General features: G+C 47.1%; 1 protein-coding gene across 2 annotated transcripts; it reads left to right on the top strand.

The window, feature by feature from the left end:
• The first annotated feature begins 3,093 nt into the window (after positions 1-3,093).
• On the top strand, positions 3,094-16,367 carry mmrn2a (multimerin 2a). 2 transcript variants are annotated; one of them, XM_044136968.1, is made up of 10 exons: positions 3,094-3,298; positions 7,023-7,148; positions 8,045-8,142; positions 9,355-9,537; positions 11,432-11,826; positions 11,916-12,077; positions 12,155-12,619; positions 13,333-13,669; positions 14,191-14,733; positions 14,802-16,367. In XM_044136968.1, exons 1-10 carry the CDS (start codon positions 3,120-3,122, stop codon positions 15,167-15,169), a joined length of 2,856 nt encoding a protein of 951 aa, XP_043992903.1. In that variant the 5' UTR covers positions 3,094-3,119; the 3' UTR covers positions 15,170-16,367. The 2 variants fall into 2 exon arrangements, with proteins under 2 accessions (XP_043992903.1, XP_043992902.1); XM_044136967.1 differs by having other exon boundaries at positions 11,432-11,835.
• Positions 16,368-16,422: the final 55 nt, after the last annotated feature.

Raw genomic sequence — 16,422 nt, 5'->3', positions numbered from 1 at the left:
ACAACCAACATCCCATCAGCCTTACCAGAACCACCAGCCGGATCCATTCTGTAAAGAACCGATAATGTTTCAGTTCAGTCGTAAAAAAATAATAAACAAAACTCAAAATAAAATTTATTTTCCAAGTTTAACATGTAAATAAAGAGGTAAAAGTTTAACATAAAAGGTTTCCTTTTTTATTTTAATGTAAAGTTATGAATGAGTGAATAGATGATCTGATCTTCAGGAACCTCTCAGATCAGCTTCATTGTTCTGGTTCTGGTTCTGTCGTCAGAAGAAAGGAACCTCTAAATTAATTAGACTCAACATTTTAATTCTAACACAAACATAAAGATTAAAACATGAATTTGCTTGTTAATGAGAATCAGAACCTCGTTTCTGCTGGTCTGTAGATCCACAGAAAACTAAAAATGACGACAACAAATCTACTTTTCTGAAAACTGAAAGAGGAATAATTTTCTGTTCAGCCGTCAGTGAAAACCTGAAAACAAACTAAACTAAATGTTTGAGGTTCGTCCTGTTTGGGTCAACAGGGACTGATCCAGAATCCCAGAGTAAAATATTTATAACGTATTTTAAAAGTTATGTCATAAAAATCCGCAGCCCTGTGAGATCAGTTATTGTCTTAAAATAATTAGAAAATGTGACATCTGAGATGTTTTCCTTATTAAACAAGCAAACAAATGTTCATGTTTAGGAAAATTTGTCAAAATTGGGAAAAATGTTGGTAAAAAAAACCCATATTTACATTTCTTATCTGTATTTTCATTTATGCGGAGCTGCAGCAGCAGCGACCTCCTGTGGTCAGAAAAGGAAGCGCTGAAATGAAGATAGAGGACAGTTTCTGTCCACAGGAGACACTGAGACTAACTGAAGCAGTGCATTCTGGGAAAACATGGAGGCTGAAGCAGAAGAACGTTGAAGATCAAACTGGAGGAAATCAGAGACGAACAAGGAACCAATGATCAGGTTCAGGAAGTGACATCACAGAGACAAAGTGTCCTGTTGGTGTGTAATGGACCTTACCAGAGGGGCCGCTTTTCATTGGCTGATGCTCATTCTACGTGGTCACGTGGGTGGCAGTCTCACAAACACGAGCTTCTCGTTAGCTAAGTACAGCATAATAGCAGTTCTGATACAACTTCTACACCTTGAAGCCTGTCTGCTACACAGTTTAACGTTAGCTAAACAGATCAATATGCAACGTGTATCTGACACACACTAAAGATTTTATTTTAGCAGAAAAGGCTTTGGACTAAATTATTACTCGTGTTAGCCACTCTAGCACCAAGTACAGCTGGTCAATCAACCATCGCTGTGTTCAGGGAAGCGCTGATTAATAATCCATAAATAAATATCAAGCCTGGAAACTTGATATCGTAACGGACTGGATGCTATGTTTTTAACGTAATCTTTGCTCGTCTTGCGGGGCGCAGGCGATTGATACGGTAACAGGTGTGCTTAAACTACAAAGAGAGACAGACTAAAAAGGTACGAATGGTTTTGAGTTGATCACCTGTTCGGGTTATTTTACCTTTGTTTACATTTGCTGTGGCTCCTTACAGCCGCTGTAGTTTCTAAACGTTGCACCAATTACCCTGTTTGTTTGTGAGTATACGTCATTCATAACAAACATCAAAAAGAACAAATAGATTTCATAAAATTTTAACAAACAAATGGCTTCTTTACCGTAACAGAGCTCTTTGGTTCCTCTTATCAGTCTGTAGCTTCTCATATTGAGGTCATCAAACCAAATTTCAGATCTACCATAACTGACCGACTGACACCTGCTGGCCTCAGGTTTGCAACCAGCTTGTGACTGAAAAACCAGTAACCTCCTCCCAGATGATGACATGAACTTGTTATTTCCTCTGTCCATTGTAGTAGCTGATATATTGTTAAAATCCGGTAGAAATGATGCACTAATGGAGTCATGTTTACATAGAAACAATGCGCTACGAGGCTTTGCTTGTGAGACTTGCGGTCACGTGGGCCAGTTGTGGGCGGAGCTTGGTAAGGTCCATTATGTTTATGTTGTAAGAAAGTCTCTTATTTGGTTGTTTTGTCTGTCTGATGCTATTAAACTGTTTAAAATATCTGAAATTTTGATATTAAAAAGGAAAATGTAGGTTCAGGAAACAGAATCTAAAATTGTGATTATTCCAGATATGAATAATAAAATGAAAAATGAAAAATAAATCGTGTGAAATTTGAGCATTTTTATAAAAATTACAGTTTTTCTTTTTTTTTTTTTGACTTGCTGAAACAAACTGGTATCCACAAAGTTTTCAACAATAATAAGTTTTATTTTGATAAAATCATCATCTTTCACATCGATGAACCATTTCTTCTCCGTTTCATTCATTTTCCTCACACCTTTAAAAAGCAGCACAGATTTAATTCTAACTTTATTGATCCAACATCGGTAACCAATCAGGAATCACCTGGAGCACCTGGTTCAGCCTGGTGGGGTCAGAGGTCACTCTAAGTCACAGATCAGCCTGCAGCCTTAAAGCAGCCTGTCTGTGTGGCTCTTTTCCAGCCTGGATCCAAATGAGGTTGAGTTTTCTTATTTTTACTCACTTTCTTATTATTTTACTGGGTTTATTATTCCAGTATTTCAGTTTTCAGTCACAGTTTAAAAAACAAAAATCAATAAAAATGGCATCAAAGCGTTTCTGAGTGACCAGAAAGAGGAGACGTAACCAGGGCGCTCCGCTGGGGGGCGGCAGAGCTGTTCAGGCGCCGCATGAGGAAAACAAACCAGGAAAAGCAGCTTCAGCACCACGGCCAGAAAAATGGACTCAAATCAGGAGCTGAATGTTTTCAATGTTTTCAATGTTTTGTGAAGATTGATTGGAAAAATTAATTCAGCAGTTCTGATGTCTGAAGGCGATATTTAGGTTCATATTTTTCATATTTGGTGGGATTTACTGATCAGCAGTAAATCCCACCAGAGGAGGAAATGGGAGGCAGGATCTCCTCCTCCTCTTCCTCCTCCTCCTCTTCCTCCTCCTCCTCTTCCTCCTCCTCCTCCTCCTCCTCCTCCTCCTCCTCCTCCTCCTCCTCCTCTTTAAAAGCAGCTGTGGTTCTGGCCGGGCTTCACACAGCCAGCAGACATGATGGCAGTGGGAGAACTGGTGCTGGTTCTGGGTTTACTGGTGAGCGCTCACTGTGAGGTGAGAGCGCGGGACCCTGAGGTGGAGGAAGAGGAGGAGGGAGGAAGAGGAGGAAGAGGAGGGTTTGTGACGGAGACTCTCCTGCCAGCAGGAACTGGGATTTCTCCAGTCAGAACCGGGTGAGTTTCTGACCAGAACCGCCTCAGCTTTAGAGGCTTCATTGCTGCTGGTTGGACCTTCAGAACCGGGTCATGTAGATGGACCTCATGTTGAGTTCTAATTGGTTCTGTTGAGTTCTGTTGGGTTCTAGTAGCCATTTAGTGCATCTTTAATCATCTTTAAATTCATCCTCTCTGCTGGTTCTGTTGGTTCTGCTGCAGCACCAACCCGACCGTTCAGACAATCGGGTCAGTACTTGGTGGAATCATCATGACTCAGCCTGGTAGAGGTGGTATCATGGTGTGGGGGATGATCTCTTTGGACCCATCAGAACCAGTCATCAAGTCCAAAAAGTTGTGTATTCCCTGCAGTCGGATCGTTCTGATTGATCCGACTGATCTAAGATCCAAAGTATTTCCTTCCCTGTTTGTCTAAAACGATAATATGTTTTAATAACTTAATTATCCTGCTAGGGGGGCAAGTAGGTGGGGTGTGGGGGGTAAATATGGTCAGAATGAGGTAATTTCAGACGGGCACTGAGGGCAGCCTGGGGTCCTTCACCAGCCGGCCGTCTGCAGATAAAGGGAGTAGTTACCTAATGTCAGCGACTCTTATTGTTTCAGGTTGCTGCAGAGTCCTGATAGCACACACAGTAACACACACACAGTAACACACACACACACACACACACACACACACAGTAACACACACACACACCCACACACACACACACACACACACACACACACACACACACACACACACACACACACACACACACACACACACACACAGTAACACACACACAGTAACACACACACACAGTAACACACACACACACACACACAGTAACACAGTAACACACACACACACAGTAACACAGTAACACACACACACACACAGTAACACAGTAACACACACATACTCACCAATGGCTTCATGGGGAGCTCTAATGGAAAGCAGGATTCAACAGTTTTCTGTGTTTCTAGTTTCAGTTTGATCTCCTGGGGGTGGGGGGTGTTTTGTGGTTCAGAGGTCAAAGGTCACCATGCAGTTGAGCTCTGATGAAATGGAATCAGAGACGTTTGATGTTTTTCTCATGGTGGAGAAACTTGGACCAGACCTGACCTGAGATGAGAGTCTCAGGTCAGGTCAACCAAACGTCCTGCGGCCATTACGTCAGAGAGACCAGGGTTAGAAGGAGACAGGAACAGGAAACATGGAGGAGAAATAGTTTAAAGAGCCAAAGAGCCAAAGGAAGGCAACTTCTCAGTCGGAGGTCTTCCTCTCTGGAGACGTTTGTGTTGAAATATCAGCATGAAAAATGAGCTGCAGGACAAAACTCATCCTCAAACAATCCAAAGTTTTCATAAATCTGGTGATTTTAACCTTCAGTGACCCTCTGAGCTGCAAGAAAACCCGGCATTCAGAGCAGGAGCTGCTGGCTGGAGGGAGATGGACAAGGAGGCGGCCATGCCTGGATGAAATGTTCCCAGTAAGATCCACTGGGATCACACAGAAAAACTCTGGTCCAGACCTCCTGTTGTTCCACCTCTGGACCCAACAGAACTGGTCTTGTTTCTTCCCAGCCTGGTTCATTTCCTCCACATAGCGCCTCCTTGAGACCCTTCACCCAAAAAGCCGTTTCAGTACAATCATCATACTTTACGTCACAGTTTTCTCCCAGGTTTGGAAACCAGTTGAAATAAACTCAGTATTAAAATATTATCAGACCGCAAAGCATTATGGGAAATGACTGATTTACAGTGTTGGACCACAGGAGAGCGTCAAACTGTGAACTCTGAGTGAAGCCAGTCAGTCTAAAGCTACATTTACTCCATCAGTGTCAACGTCAATGCGAAAGTTCCCACTGGAACTTATAAGTGGGACGAGGAAAACTAACGATTAGATGTTCAAAAAACTGTAACTATTGATAGGTGTAGGATTAATTAATGCATCTGAAAGGAAAATGGCTGCCTCTGCTCCAACATGGCCGCCGCGTCCCAACCGGCTTTACTCAGAGGATCTATAACCAGCCCCACTCTTCTCCTGGGTGGGGTTGACATATGCCAATGAAATGTATTTAATTAGAACATGTTGACTCATTTATGGTAAGGTAATCGAATTGCTGCAGCCAGGCAGCATTAGAGTCAAAACAAATCAATCTGATTATCAGAAATCAAGTTATTAACTGGCAAAGTCAGAAAGAGGTTGTGTGGTCAGTTAACCACATTTAATCGTTTTATTTTCTGTCAGTCATATTATGAGATTTTCATGACTTGCTCTTTGAGGTTAAACTTTATTAGATTTTTACAGTGATCACTGCTAAATGCAGCAGTGGGTAACATTCAGAAACAGCAGAGAGGCGTGTTGAACTAAACTCTGACAGGTTGGAGGAGGTTTGGTCCAAACTGAACTAAAAGCTGCTGTTTGCTTTGCAGCAGAAGAAAGATCTGATTTTAAATGTTTGTGTCATCAGACGGACCCACCAATCAGAACCAAGCTTCAGTTTTTACTCCACATTTCACTACAACCTGCCGGCTGATCAACACTGAACCACAACAAGGCTTTCACTGCGTCTTTAACTGATGGCTTCATTCCTGATTCAGCTCCATGTTCCCAATGTTCCCAGTGTTCCCAGTGTTCCTCACTGAGCTGCAGGAAAACTCCATAAACTCTCTGCGAAACGTAGAGATGAAGTGAGGGAAAGTTTTCAGGAAGTGCCAAATTCTCTGAGGTTGAAACATGACCTCCACAGCTCTGCACAGGAAGTGACTCATTAGGAAATGACACAACAGGAAGTGACTAAAGGAGTTTCAGCAATTTGTCCACATGCTGGAACAATGGGACAGAAATGTGTCTGTTTTCTGGGCCCTGGGTTGGATCAGAAGGAACCTGGAGTCTGTTGTTCAGGTTCAGTTCTTCACGGCAGCCATGTTGGTTCACCAGGAGAACATCTGCTCCCTTCAGGCTGGATCTGAGGAGCTTCTGATCCAGATAAATCCCAGCAAACATCTGAACTCCTGCAGGGTTTAAAAGCAGCTCAGCAGGAGCCAAAAAGGAGCCAGAGAACTTCCACAAACACTGAGCTGGTTGGGAAACATGAGGCCCGTTTTGTCAGGAAACCCCAGGATAAACATCCAAACCAAACACAGAATGGACGCAGCGACCAATCAGCTGCAGGCATCGCTCCCAGCTGGGTCACATCAGAAGTCAGAGCCACAGATGTTCCTCAACAGATTTATCACCTCTGATTCAGTCTGACAACAGAAATCTAACAAAACTTCACTGAACTCAGATCAGCTGCAGATTGTTAAACATGATGAAGATGATGATGACAGGAGCTGCAGATGAAGAGCGACGTATCTGAGAAGATCCTGCAGGATCTCAGCGGATCAAAGAGATTCAACATCTAGAGGAAGTTTGGGACATTTTTCTGCTTCTAAATAAAGAACTAAATGTTCTGATCGTTACCAACAGAACATTCCTGGTTGTTTTACTGATTAAAGAGCTTCAGATGTGATGATCCTGAAGCTGTGAGTCAAACTGGAGGAGGAAAACCTCAAACATCACAAAGTTCGAGCAAAACCTGGATTCAATGAGCAGAAACACAAACACTCTGGGCTGGATGTGAAACAACATAACTTAATGAGTTTAATCGGAAGTGGATCAGAACATGGTCCAGAACAGAACCAGAGATTCTGAAACAAACCGTACATTATCCTGACTGTGTGTGTGTTTCAGGAACTGGTGTGCCTTTGTGAGGAAGAGTATGCAGCTGGTGGCTGAGGGGTGTAAAACACGGAGACAGGTCCAGAACCAGAACCAAAGTCCCTGTCCCCGCGAGTCACCCGGCTGCCAGAGGGCCACGTGAGTCACCTTTACCAGTGTGTGTGTGTGTGTGTGTGTGTGTGTTCACCATACAACAAGATAAACTCACTGGCCACTTTTTTTTTTTTCCCCACCAGGGGGTCTTTTTGTGGGCTCTAGTGTCCCTTATCCAATAGTAGGTTGACAGGAAAGGGGGAAGGAGAGGGGGGAAGACATGCGGCAAATGTTGTCGGGTCCGGGAATCGAACCCGCGACGGCCGCGTCGAGGACTGAAGGCCTTCAAACGTGGGGCGCGCTACCCTCTATGCCATCGGAGCACGCCCCACTGGCCACTTTTTTAGGCACATCTATCCTCTCTCTTTTAGCACCAACAGAGAATCAGCCAATCAGGGGCCAGCTGAGGTTCAGTATGAACATCAGAGTGGAGAAAAAAGTTTTAAACTTTATTACATATTTAAAATATAAAAATAAAACAACTAAGATACAAAGCAGAATGTGTGAGGAACGTGACTGGTCCTGACTGTGATCAATGGGTCGGACTGGAGGAGTTGGTATCATGGTTTGGGGGAGTCTTCTCTTTGGACCCATCAGAACCTGTTCTGTTCAGATCACAGTGGACCGGTCCCAGCAAAACCGGGTAAAAATCAGAACCTCTCACATCTGGTTCTGGATCTCATTCCAAAACAACCTCTGTGGTTCTGGTGGACTGGAGGTTCTGATCATTCAACCATGAGCCCTACAACGGTTCAGTGACAATATGGACCAGAACCTCTGAGGACTGGTTCTGTTGGGTCGGTGCCAGCCGGTAAAGCTCTGTTGGTTGGAGGATCAGTTATTAATTGAACTCAAATCAAACCTGATAATATAAACAATAGTTAACCTTTAACCCCTCAAGAGGGAATGAACCAGTGAATTAACATCAGGGTTCTGTTCAGGTACCGGTTGCGGCCCGGCTGCCAGAAGCAGAAAGAGGTCACGACCTTGGTGTGGCGCTGCTGTCCGGGTCACGAAGGTCCAAACTGCGACCAGGAAGGTGAGATCAGAGAGTTCATGAGGAACGTAGAAACCTACAGCAGAACGGAACCGGTCCACAAACGGTTCTGGTGACACAGAACCGAGTCTGCGCAGAAGGATCCAGTTCTTCATCCTGGTTCAACAACCAGGATAAAGAAATAATAAATGAATAGCAGCCAAGGCTGAAATAAAATGAAACATTTTGGTTCATAAAGTTTCTTCATCTCTGAACTTGGTCTGGAAAACCACGAGAAATAAAAATGTCCGATTTGTGAAACTGGTTCACTGGACTTCCAGTTCAGCAGCAAATACTGTGATGTGAAAGTTCAAAAAATATAAAAACTGAAAATACGACCTGAACAGAAACTGTAGAGAAACCAGATCAACGTTTCTGAATGAAAATTTCAACTTTGATAAAACGTCAGATTTTAATTCCAGAGAAAAAGAAACTGAAGCGTTTCTGTTGGACCCATCAGGCCGGCTTCCTCTCAGAACCGGGTCGGGTTGTTCTGACCCGTTCCATCCCCCCTTCACACACACACACACACACACACACACACACACACACACACACTGAGCAGGGATGGGAGGAAACATCTTGATGAGGTCAGAGGAAGCTGCTGGGTGCGTTTGGTTGTAAAGTCAGAGCAGCTCAGACGGGTGGAGTTTGGTCCTGGCCAGTGACAGACCAGTCCCCCATCACCCTGCTGCCTCCGCCGTGCCCAGCAGTGACCACCGGGAGCTTAGAAACCTGCCGCCATGTTTTTGTTTTTAGTTGTTTTCTGTTTTGCCGCCATCCGGTTCCTCCTCCAGGCTGGACCCGTGTTCTGGTTCTGGTTCTGAGGGGTCCGGTTGTTTACGGCAGTGAATACATTAAACTAGACCTCTGACCTTCAGAGCGAAACAAAGCAGAGCTGCCTCACCTCCACACGGTCCGGCCCGGTCGGGTCCGGTCGGGTCCGCTCCCACCACGCCTCTGATTCAAGCTGCTTCCTGTGGGCCGAGCTCCCAGCAGACAATGAGAGGAACCGCAGGAAGAACACGCTGGAATCAGAACCAGAACCAGAACCAGAACCTCCCTTGGAGGATGTTGAGGTTCTGGTCGGTTTCCTGTTGATTTCATCAGAGATGTTTGCAGTCCTATGGTGAAACCCGGTCCGGTTCTGTTGACCCGTTTCTGGGATGTTCTGACCCAAACCCATTAATGAAGCAGAACTCTGTTCTGTTTCAGGTGACCCAGCTGGACTTCGGCGCCGGGCCGACCCGGACCGGGAGCAGAACGACCATCAGACGACCTTCACCGACCCCTACGACCCGCATGGCTCCGCCCACCCAGGAAACCCCCCCACTCACCACCACCACCCGGTTTACCACCAGAACCAGAACCGGCTGCCGCCTGGGAGCCCGTCTCAGGGTGAGCCCAGAACCAGAACCAGAACCAGAGGAATGTTTAAACTGAGGATGGAGGATTTCCTGCTTCCTGGTCACATGACCACCGATGACATCACACCCTCACTTCCTGTTTCCCACATGTCCTCTGTGACCTTTGACCTCACTGCCTGCCCACCATCACTCTGCTGGTTCTGGTTCTCCTGCAGAGTTCAGGTTCAGTCCAACTGGACCGGGTCCTCTTTCAGGCCTGCAGGTTTCCTGTTGCAGCATGACCTTTGACCTCTCTGGGAGAAACACAGCAAGTGTTGGAGGAGAGGAGGAGAACCGGGCCCTGATCTGAACCAAATGGACCAGAACCAGCAGAACCAGTTCCAGGGTGGGACTGGTTCTGGTTCTGGTTCTTGATGTAGGAGAAAGATCCAGAAATTTTGCTCCAGAACCAGCTGGAGGTTCCCATCCTGCAGAACCAGAACCAGAACCAGAACCAGAACCAGAACCAGAACCAGAACCTGGTGGTTTAACCTGCAGCTGATTCTGCAGAAGGTTCTGGTTTCAGTCTGACTGGTCCAACGGCCGACCCAGCAGGGCGGTTCTGGGAGAGTCCGGTATGGATCTGGATCAGTTTCAGAACCGGTCCCCAGGGAGGTCCGGTTGGGCCCGCGTGGGCGTGAGAAACTGCTCTGCAAACATGAGGTGCCGGGTTTGGACCGTCCCACAGGAAGAAGGTTCTGTTGGTTCTGACTGACTCAGACGGGCTTTAGATAGAAACCTCTCTGCCTCTGGTTCCGGTCAGAACCAGCAAGTCCAAACGGGTCAGAGCTGAATCTGCTTCTATTTTAATGGAGGAGACAGAGAAACATCCGGGTTCTGTTGATGTCTGAACTCCTACCAGAACCGACCCGGAAAGGATGCAAACATATTTCACTGGATGCCTCAGCCCCTCCTGGACCAGAACCAGCCTGAGGTTTGGTCTCATCGTCTTCATGTCCGTGAACTGGGGGGATTGTTTTGGGTCGGCGCCGGCCCGGACCAGAAGATCCTTTAAATCTTCCAGATTCCAACATTCTGCTTCATTTCCATCGATCGCCTGGCAGAACCCGGGTCCTTCTGGACCGGCGCCTGGTTTCTAACACGGTTTGGTTTATTCAGGAGAGCAGCTGGACTCTCACTGTCACTCTAGTGCAACAACAAGCATGACTCTTGTCTTCTTCCTGTTGCAAGCAGTGAGGTTTCTCTGTTGTGTGACGCCAGTAGCTCCTCCCTACCGGACCGTACCTTTGTCCTATGGACCTACAACTGCAGGTGAATCAGTTCACAAACTGCACCAACCTGCATCGAACCGCTCAGTACAATCTAGACACCTGATTCTTTTCTCCAGACCGTTTCTGAAGCTTTGAGACAGATTCTGCCTCTTGCTGCTCTGCAGTGATGCATCATCCAGGAGATGTTTGGAAATGGCAGATCTGCCGTCATCATGGATTAGTGTCTCCTATCCTCTTTCTGAGCTCCAGATTCATGTTCTTAGCATCACAAATTTCCTTCCTACCAAAAGTGCCAGAGTGCTTTGTGTGTTCAAGTGCCATTAGCTTTGCTAACCAGAGTTCCTGATGTAAGGTTCAGTTCTGAGCAAATCCTCAGGAATGGTGTCAGTCATCTTGATGTCTCCTAATCAGTGTCTACTAGAAACATTAAAAGTTTAGAGGGATTTCCTCAGGGAGCTAATGATTTGTACCTCTGCTTCAGTGCCAGAAGGTGTTCCTCAGGGGTTCCTCCTGGGACCTCGGCTGTTTGTTTTCTTACCCAGAATAGAAGCAGAATTTGTCTTGAGGCTGATGATCCTGTCTTGTTCTGCTGTTTGCTGCCCTGAACGGTTTGGTCTCTGTGGAGCTGATCGTGTTAAACTGTGTGTCCGTCAGTCGTAGAGGGCGTGGTTCTGCCTTACCCAGACGTCCCTGCAGCCCTTCCTGTCCCTGACATGATGGCGCTGGTCCTGTCCCAACTGCACCCCATCCTGGAGGGCTTCAACCGCTCTCTGGAGCGCCTCCTTCACCATGTGGGGGCACTATCTCAAGACGTAGCGGAGATGAAGGTCAGCCGGCGGGGAGTGGAGCTCCAGGAAGAGGAAGATGCCGAGGAGAAGCTGGAATCCAAACTGGATGAGATGTACCAGGAGATCGGGAACATTCGCAGGCAGATCCAGGAATGGCGCAGAGACACAGAGAGCAGACTGAACTCCCAGCACGACGAGCTGCAGCTCAACCTCAGCAGTTTCAGGGTGGAGGTGGACCAGGAACTGAAGCAGCAGCAGAAGGTGCTGCAGGTCAGAAACTACCAGAAAATACCATCAGTGGTCACAATCAGGAAGCATTTTACTCCAACCACTTTAAATCTCTGAACCAGGTCCACCTGCAGGCCCTGAACGCAACACAGGCTGGAATGAAGTTGGACTGGAACCGGACCCCTGAGGACCACCAGCTCTCCCCCCAACGCCCAGCTGACAACACGGCCCTGTGGGACGCCATCACACGTCTGGACAACATGGTGGTCAACAACACCGTCAAGGTTCGGCCAATCAAGACAGCAGCTGGTCCAATCAGAGCTGAGCACGTCGACTGGAGGTCAGGTGTGTTTCTGTGCAGGTGGAGGAGCTGACGGAGGACCTGGATATCACTTCAGCCGACGCCCAGCAGATGGCGCTGCAGCTCAAGAATCTGGAGAAGCTGATCAACCAGACGGCACGGAAAAGCCAGATTCTGTTCATGGAGACGGGTCTGGAGGTGGAGAAGTCCAAGGTGACGGTGGAGCGGCTGGTGGAGCAGCTGGTGGAGAACTTGACGCGCTACGAGAAGGACCTGCGGGAGAACACCAAGGACGTGGACAACCTGTACAAGGATTTCCACAACCTCAACCCGACCAACGACTGCAAATGCGGCGACCTGAAGGCTGCGGTGGCTCGCCTGGAGAGAGGCGTGGCCAATGTCACACATCTGGCCAATCAGAACAGGCTGGAACTGGAGGAGAACAGCGAGGTGGGCGGGGCTTCTTGGGGCGGAGTCGGTGACTGGGAGCCGGCGGTGGAGGCGCTGCAGGCGGATCTGGAGCAGGTTGGTTCATTTAGAGGTTCTGGTTCTGATCATAGAACTGTAGGAAATGATTCTCATTACATCCAACTAAGGCTGCATTATTTCTACCAGTAATGTTCAGTCTGCTTCAACACAACTCCAGTCCGCTTATTTATAAACTTCGGTCCGGTTAGTGTGAATGCCAGCTGACCTCTGACCTCTGGTCCTCCAAACCTCGGTCTGAATTCGGTTGAAGTGAACTCTGGTTCGGTTTGAATGTAAACGCCAAGCGGACCAGAGACCGCTCCAAAAGCAGAAAGTGAACTACAGCCCAAGGCATTCTGGGTAAATACAACCAAAGCTAACATGTTAGCCTAGCGCTAGCAGCAGAAATGTCTCCTGGTCTTCAGCCAAAGACTAAAGAGAAATCCTCCAACACTAAAATCTGACGCCTCCATCTTGTTTCCATCTGGTGAAGAAGGAAGTTGCTCTCAGTGTCTTCAGAGGTTTTTGTGTGGTTTCCTTCAGTGGTTGTTGGTGCAGCGCCCCCACAGGCCAGGAGGGGAACAGGTTGGTTTGACTCAGCAGAGAGAAAATGTATCAAATGTTGAATTTTTGGTCCCAATAGAACCGGGTCTACTGGATTATCAGGTCCTTAATAGACCTGAAAATTACAATTCCAACTCACCTCAGAGAACCGGAATCAGAACCAAAATTTCTACAGACTGAAGGTAACTCTGGTGCTCCCCCTGCAGGTGAAACAGTCCGTGGCCTTGGAGCAGAACAGAACCAGAACCTTGGACCTCGGGCTGGCCCAGCTCAGCAGGTCAGTGTCGGCGCTGCAGGACGAGGACGTCCAGCTGGACCAGCAGGTGAAGACGCTGTCCACGTCCTTCCAGTCGCTGCTGCAGGACGCCATCCGGCACAGCGACGTGCTGCAGCTGCTGCTGGGTGAGGAGGTGCTGGAGTTCCTGGAGTGGCCCCTGCAGGACCAGGAGGCCCACTCCGTCCCCGCCCTGCAGGAGCAGCTCCGCCGGCTGCAGGAGCGGCTGAGGAGCCGTGAGGAGGCGGAGCTACAGGATCCAGGAGCAGGTAGGGTCACCTGGAATCACCTGGAATCACCTGGAGCAGGGCAGACAGATCTCCGCTGGTTCAAATAAACTTCATTATTAGACAGAAAGTCCATAATTTTAATAAAAACATGAACAGATCCAACAAACTTCTGACAGAAACTGTTTCCATTATATTTAATTCTATCAGATTTTCTGACAGAAAGTGGAAATAAAGTTCTGATCCGTTTAGAGATTCTGCCTGTTGAAGTTCTATGGCACCGATTAGTACCGTCAGAGAGTCATTGGCGCCATCTAGTGGCGGTAGATTGAAAGAGCAGCAGAGATTTGCAAATAATCAAAAACATTATTTTGATTTTTATCCAACTGATCTTAAAGCTTTTATCTGTTTGGATAACGCTGGATGAGAGTTCATAATGAAACCAAACTGTTTCCATGGAGATCATTTTTTAACGCAAACAGATTAATGCATCACTAAATATTTCTGTTTTAAGGTTTAAATTCTGAGAATATTAATGAATATTTGTGAACACTAATAACCAGGAAGCAGAGAGGAGATCCCCGCTGCTGACCAGCCCCTCTGGCCCCCTGCTGGCCGCCGGGGGAACAGCGGCGCTCCGCTCAGGGAGAACCAGCGCCTCCTGCAGGCGGAGCGGAGAGCTGCAGACAGCCTGCGAGACCTGGAGAGGAAGGTGGAGCAGCATGAGCAGAGGCTGGTCCTGGCAGAGGAGCGGAGCTGCTCCTGCAGCAGCAGCGTGGCGCCCCCTGCAGGACGGGAGGCGGCGCTGCAGGAGGAGGTGCTCCGGCTGCGGAGGGGCCTGGAGGAACACCTGAAGGTCTTCAAGAACGTCTTCAGCAACACTGAGTTGCTGGCGGCGTCCGGACACACGCTGCAGCTGGACCGACTGCTGGAGCTGACGAAGAGGAGGGACAGAAAGAGAGGAGGAGGAGGAGGAGGAGGAGGAGAAGGAGATGGAAGAAGAAGAGGAGGAGAAGGAGGAGGAGGAGAAAGAGGAGGAAGAAGAAAAGGAGGAGAAGGAGGAGGAGGAGAAAGAGGAGGTCAGCGCAGTCGGAGGGAGTCACCAGGTGAGTCACAACTTGATCAGACCAGCATCAGAGCTCACCTCCTCATCATCATCATCCTTCCTCCTCAGGTGAGCCGATCCCATCCAGCCAATCAGGCGTCTCTGTGCTGTTTGTGGGCGGATCGGGCAGAACCGTCAGGTTTGGACCGGGTCAGAACTCCAGACTCTTCACAGCGCCGCTGGATGGACTCTACCTGTTCATCCTCACCGTGGACCTGAGGCCTGGCTCCGCCCACATCCTGCTGAGGCGGGGCCAGAAAGGGGGCGGGGCTCCGGTGACGCTGCTGCAGCGGCAGGTGGAGGGGGCGGGGCCTGTGAGCGGGTTGGGGCTCCTAATGCTCCAGCAGGGGGAGCAGGTGAGGCTGCAGGTGAGGGCGGAGTGGGCGGAGTCAGAGAGCAACCTGCTCGCCGTGCTGCTACTGCAGCCAACCACCTGAGGGCGCTGCGCACCAATCAGCTGCAGGGGGCGGAGCCTCCAGACATTGGCACTTTAGAGACGGACAGAAGATTCAAAGGAAATGCTTTCTTATGGAGCAATATTCCTGCCATAATCCAAGAGAACACATTTTCATTTTGAAAGCAGGACTTCATGTCTTCTCAAAACGTCTCCTGGTGCTCACACTTCGACTCTGACTTTTGGCACAGTCGCCTGGCAACCTCTCAGCCAATAGAATGAAAGGGTTGTGCGTTTGTTCTCTACTAGCAGGTGTGCCTGTGTGGCGGCTATCGATTGTAGCAACCTGCACCGCGTTACAAGTTTTCAGAACAAAAGACATGAAATTCTGCTTTCAGACTGAAAATCTGTGCTCCAAGATTATGGCAGAAAAATTCCTCCATACATTTTCCTACAGACCATGAACGCACCATAGTGAACCAGGCGCTGCCTTCAGGGCCTCATGGATAGAGAAAGATAAACTTTCACAATGAAACACAGAAATTTGTTAGGTTAGAAAATATTTTTAGTCTAAACTCGGCAACAACTCGAGAAGTTACTTTAAAAATCTGTTTTTAGCCAAGTTAATAATTTGCTAATTTAATAGTTGAATAAAAAGTTTCTGGATGTTTTATATTAAAATCAAAAACACAGATCATAAAAGAAAAAATACTTTATGTTGTCAACATTTTTCATTTAAGATCCTGAAAACAAAAAGTTTTCATCAGCTTCACTTAGGAACAAACTGCAGGCAGGGATCAAATTTAATTATTAGAAAAAGCAATAAACAGCTGAAACTTTACATATATTATATATAAATAATATAAATTATTGAGTTTGATTATCAGTTTTGGTTCTTTATAATTTATTGACTGAAAAAGTAGCGAGAAAAATGTTAATACATATTTTCACACTGCATTAATTTTTGTACATGCTGAGTTGTTAATAATTTCCCCAAATTTATCCATGAGGCCAGAAGCTTCCTGCTGTTTCCATATGAAATTATTGCTTTTAATGATATTGTATATAATTATATGATATATCCAGTATTATTGAAGTGATGCTCTGAGTTCTGTAAATATGATTTTAACTAAAGTAAAACTGCAGCTGTTATTCAGATGTAGGGACCATGTTTCACCAGCAGAGGGCGCCGCCGCCTGGCGAGTTTTTATGTCAGATTTGAATAAAGATTATCATTATTATTATTGTGTGTAAACCGTGTTCTGCATTCATCACTTCCTGTCCAGCCAGAATCCT

Source organism: Gambusia affinis, linkage group LG13, assembly GCF_019740435.1.
Source record: "Gambusia affinis linkage group LG13, SWU_Gaff_1.0, whole genome shotgun sequence".
In the NCBI taxonomy this organism is placed as follows: Eukaryota; Metazoa; Chordata; class Actinopteri; order Cyprinodontiformes; family Poeciliidae; genus Gambusia; species Gambusia affinis.
Note: the sequence above shows the minus strand (reverse complement) of the source record. Positions and strands in the feature narration are given on the sequence as shown.